Raw genomic sequence first — 2,958 nt, forward strand, 5'->3', positions numbered from 1 at the left:
CTTTGTTTGATTATGTTTAGTGATAGTGGCATAGAGTTGGGAACTTGGGGCTGTTTATAGTTAATGAGTTCCTTCGTTTAATATTCATTCATAAGAGTTCCTTGGTTTATAAAAGCCATGGGGAAAACCGTGGTAGCCTACTGGTTGATGAGAAGAAGGGTGGCTTGTACGGTGGAATCAGCCAAAAACAAAGAAACCAAGTGAAAAGATCAGGTGCAATATGATTGCACAAATATTTGTGCATTAAGCAATTGATCACCCTTCATCTTTGGGATAGGCCTGTCAGTTGTGGGCACAAGGCCGGATGAAGGGTAATGCTTAATGCACAAATTTTGTGCCATGTGATTGCACCAGATCCTGACTCAGAAACCAGTAGGGTGGTGATGGTATTGTTTATTAAGGAGAGACATGGTTTTGATTTCACCAGTTTTGTGTTTCTGTGGACCTGCCCATCCTCAAAACCATGGGCAGCTACCCACAAACATTCAGCCCTCTCTCTCTCTCTCTCCTCCCCTCAGAACTTCAAAAATCAAAGTCTCGACTCTTGCCCTTTAATTTGATGCACCCCTACCACCTGCTGTTACCTCTTTTTTCTCTGTTTCTGATAAGGCTCATTGGCAAGGGCCTCCGTTTCTCTTCTGCTTCCTTGTTATATGTGAGAACTCTTCTTTAGCATCTCTCTCTCTGAGAAGGCAAGATTTGGGCTCTAGATGGAGTTGAACACGTAAACCTTGGCAAATAATGAAAGACAAGAAAGGGGAACAATACTCGTAAGTCTTTCTCCCTTCTCTCCATATATACAGTCTCTCTCTCTCTCTCTCTCTCTCTCTCTAGGAATTTGGTACAGGAACAGAAACCCCACAATCTTATTTTGAACACTGAACACCATCTGGGGTGTTGATTCTGGGGCACCCCCCCAGTTCAAATTGGAGGGTATATGACTATTATGTAGATTGTAGAGAGGATTTAGGATAGTGGGTTGTGGTTCTTTGACATAAAGGAAAAGAGGGAAAGGAAAGATGGAAAGTAATGGGGGGATGCCGGGCATGGGTCTGCCGGGAATGTTAGGGCTGGAGATGCCTATCCACCAACAACCGCATCACCGCCACCTCCAGCAGCAGCACCACCACCAGATGGCCCCCTTCGCCTCCTCCCTTATCCACGACTCCTCCGCAGAAGCCCACCCCCACCAGCCAAGACACCCCTACGTTATGCCCATCACCTCCAAGGCCACCCCCACCACCACGGCCACCACCACCACCACCACCACCAAGCAGCACGGATCCTCATTCAGCGACGACGAGGAAGCCGCCAGCGGTTACGCTGCCGAAGACGGCAGCGGAGCCGCCGACGGCCGCGGTGGGAAGAGGGGTTCCCAGTGGCAGAGGATGAAGTGGACGGATGAAATGGTGAGGCTGCTTATCATGGTCGTGTTCTTCGTCGGCGATGACGGTGGCGGGATGGATTCCGGTGCCGGCAGCGACTCGGGGAAGAAGAAGCTTCTTTCCGGCAGCAGCGGGCTGCTGCAGAAGAAGGGAAAGTGGAAGTCTGTGTCGAGGGCGATGATGGAGAAGGGGTTCAGGGTCTCCCCTCAGCAATGCGAGGACAAGTTCAATGATCTCAACAAGAGGTACAAGAGGGTGATTGATATCGTTGGCAAAGGAACAGCTTGCAGAGTGGTGGAGAATCCGAGCCTTCTTGAAACGATGGATCACATCTCACCGAAGATGAAGGATGAAGTGAGGAAGCTCCTCAATTCGAAGCACCTATTCTTCAGAGAGATGTGTGCCTACCACAGCAGCTGTGCCGGTGGCCACCAGTCCTGCGAGGCCGAGCCTTCTACGGCAGCACAGCAGCAGCAGCAGCAACTCTCTAGGCCTAACGACCAACGTTGCTTCCACCAAGATGCAAACGCAATGACAATCAATAAAGAGGTTGATGGTGATAATGACTACGAAGACGACGACGACGATGATGGCGAGGACGACGACGAAGAGGATGACGAAGAAGATGGCGGTGATGGATACGAGAACGAAGCCGGGGACGAGAATGGGTCGTCGCGGAAGAGGCCACGACGGAGAAGTGGTGGTGGTGGTGGCAGTGTATGTTCGTTATCAGCAATGCAGCAGCAGCTTAGGTCGGAGATGGCGAGTGTTTTGCAGGATGGGGGGAAGACGGTATGGGAGCAGAGGCAGTGGATTAGGAACCGGTCTGTGACGCTTGAGGAGGAGAGGGTGAGCTACCAATGCAGGGCGTTCGAGCTGGAGAAGCAGAGGTTCAAGTGGCAGAAATACTGCAGGAAGAAGGAGAGGGAGTTCGAGAGGATGAAGCTGGAGAATGAGAGGATGAAGCTGGAGAATGAGAGGATGATGTTGGTGTTGAGGCAGAAGGAAATGGAGATTGATGGTATGATCAAGAGATCAGACCCTTCATCCATCACTGGATGAAACCAATCTCTCTCTCTCTCTCTCTCTAGATCAGTGATTGTGTTTGTGTTTGTATAATTCTGTAGCCAATGGTTTTGTTGTTTTGGGATTTTGGGGGTTTTGTTCTTTCTATGGGATGGCCCTCAATTTGTTGTTTCAATGGGGGACTGTTTTTATACCTTCTGTGACGCTTTTTTGTGTTTCTTTTGACTCAAACCTAAAGATGTATACAATTTCCTTCCAGTTTGTTTTTTTCTTCTTGAAAACTAAGCCAGATGATGCTTGTCTACGTGCCAACCAGCACTTTAAGGAAAGAATGCGGTTTGTCAGTGGAAATTCTGATGCCTGTATGGCACGAGTCTATGGTCCAATAATTGTGTCTGTGTGATCTGGTCAGAGGATGATATGTCTTCTGGCGGCCCCATGCTGTTGGCCAATGCATCTTATCTGCTCATACCGAGTGGAAGGTGTAATATCGGCTACACTGTATAGTACCATACTTTCTAGCAGAAGCATTTAAGTGCAAGTTTTA

The 2,958-nt window shown here is 49.0% G+C and overlaps 1 protein-coding gene across 1 annotated transcript; it reads left to right on the forward strand.

Annotated features, from left to right (window-relative positions):
• Positions 1-460: 460 nt before the first annotated feature.
• LOC149821362 (uncharacterized) lies at positions 461-2,669 on the forward strand. The gene has a single exon (XM_089982320.1). The coding sequence runs from the start codon at positions 1,020-1,022 to the stop codon at positions 2,445-2,447; it is 1,428 nt and encodes a 475-aa protein (XP_089838446.1). The 5' UTR covers positions 461-1,019; the 3' UTR covers positions 2,448-2,669.
• The last annotated feature ends 289 nt before the right edge of the window (positions 2,670-2,958 follow it).

Source organism: Nuphar pumila, chromosome 12, assembly GCF_984573655.1.
Source record: "Nuphar pumila chromosome 12, dmNupPumi1.hap1.1, whole genome shotgun sequence".
In the NCBI taxonomy this organism is placed as follows: Eukaryota; Viridiplantae; Streptophyta; class Magnoliopsida; order Nymphaeales; family Nymphaeaceae; genus Nuphar; species Nuphar pumila.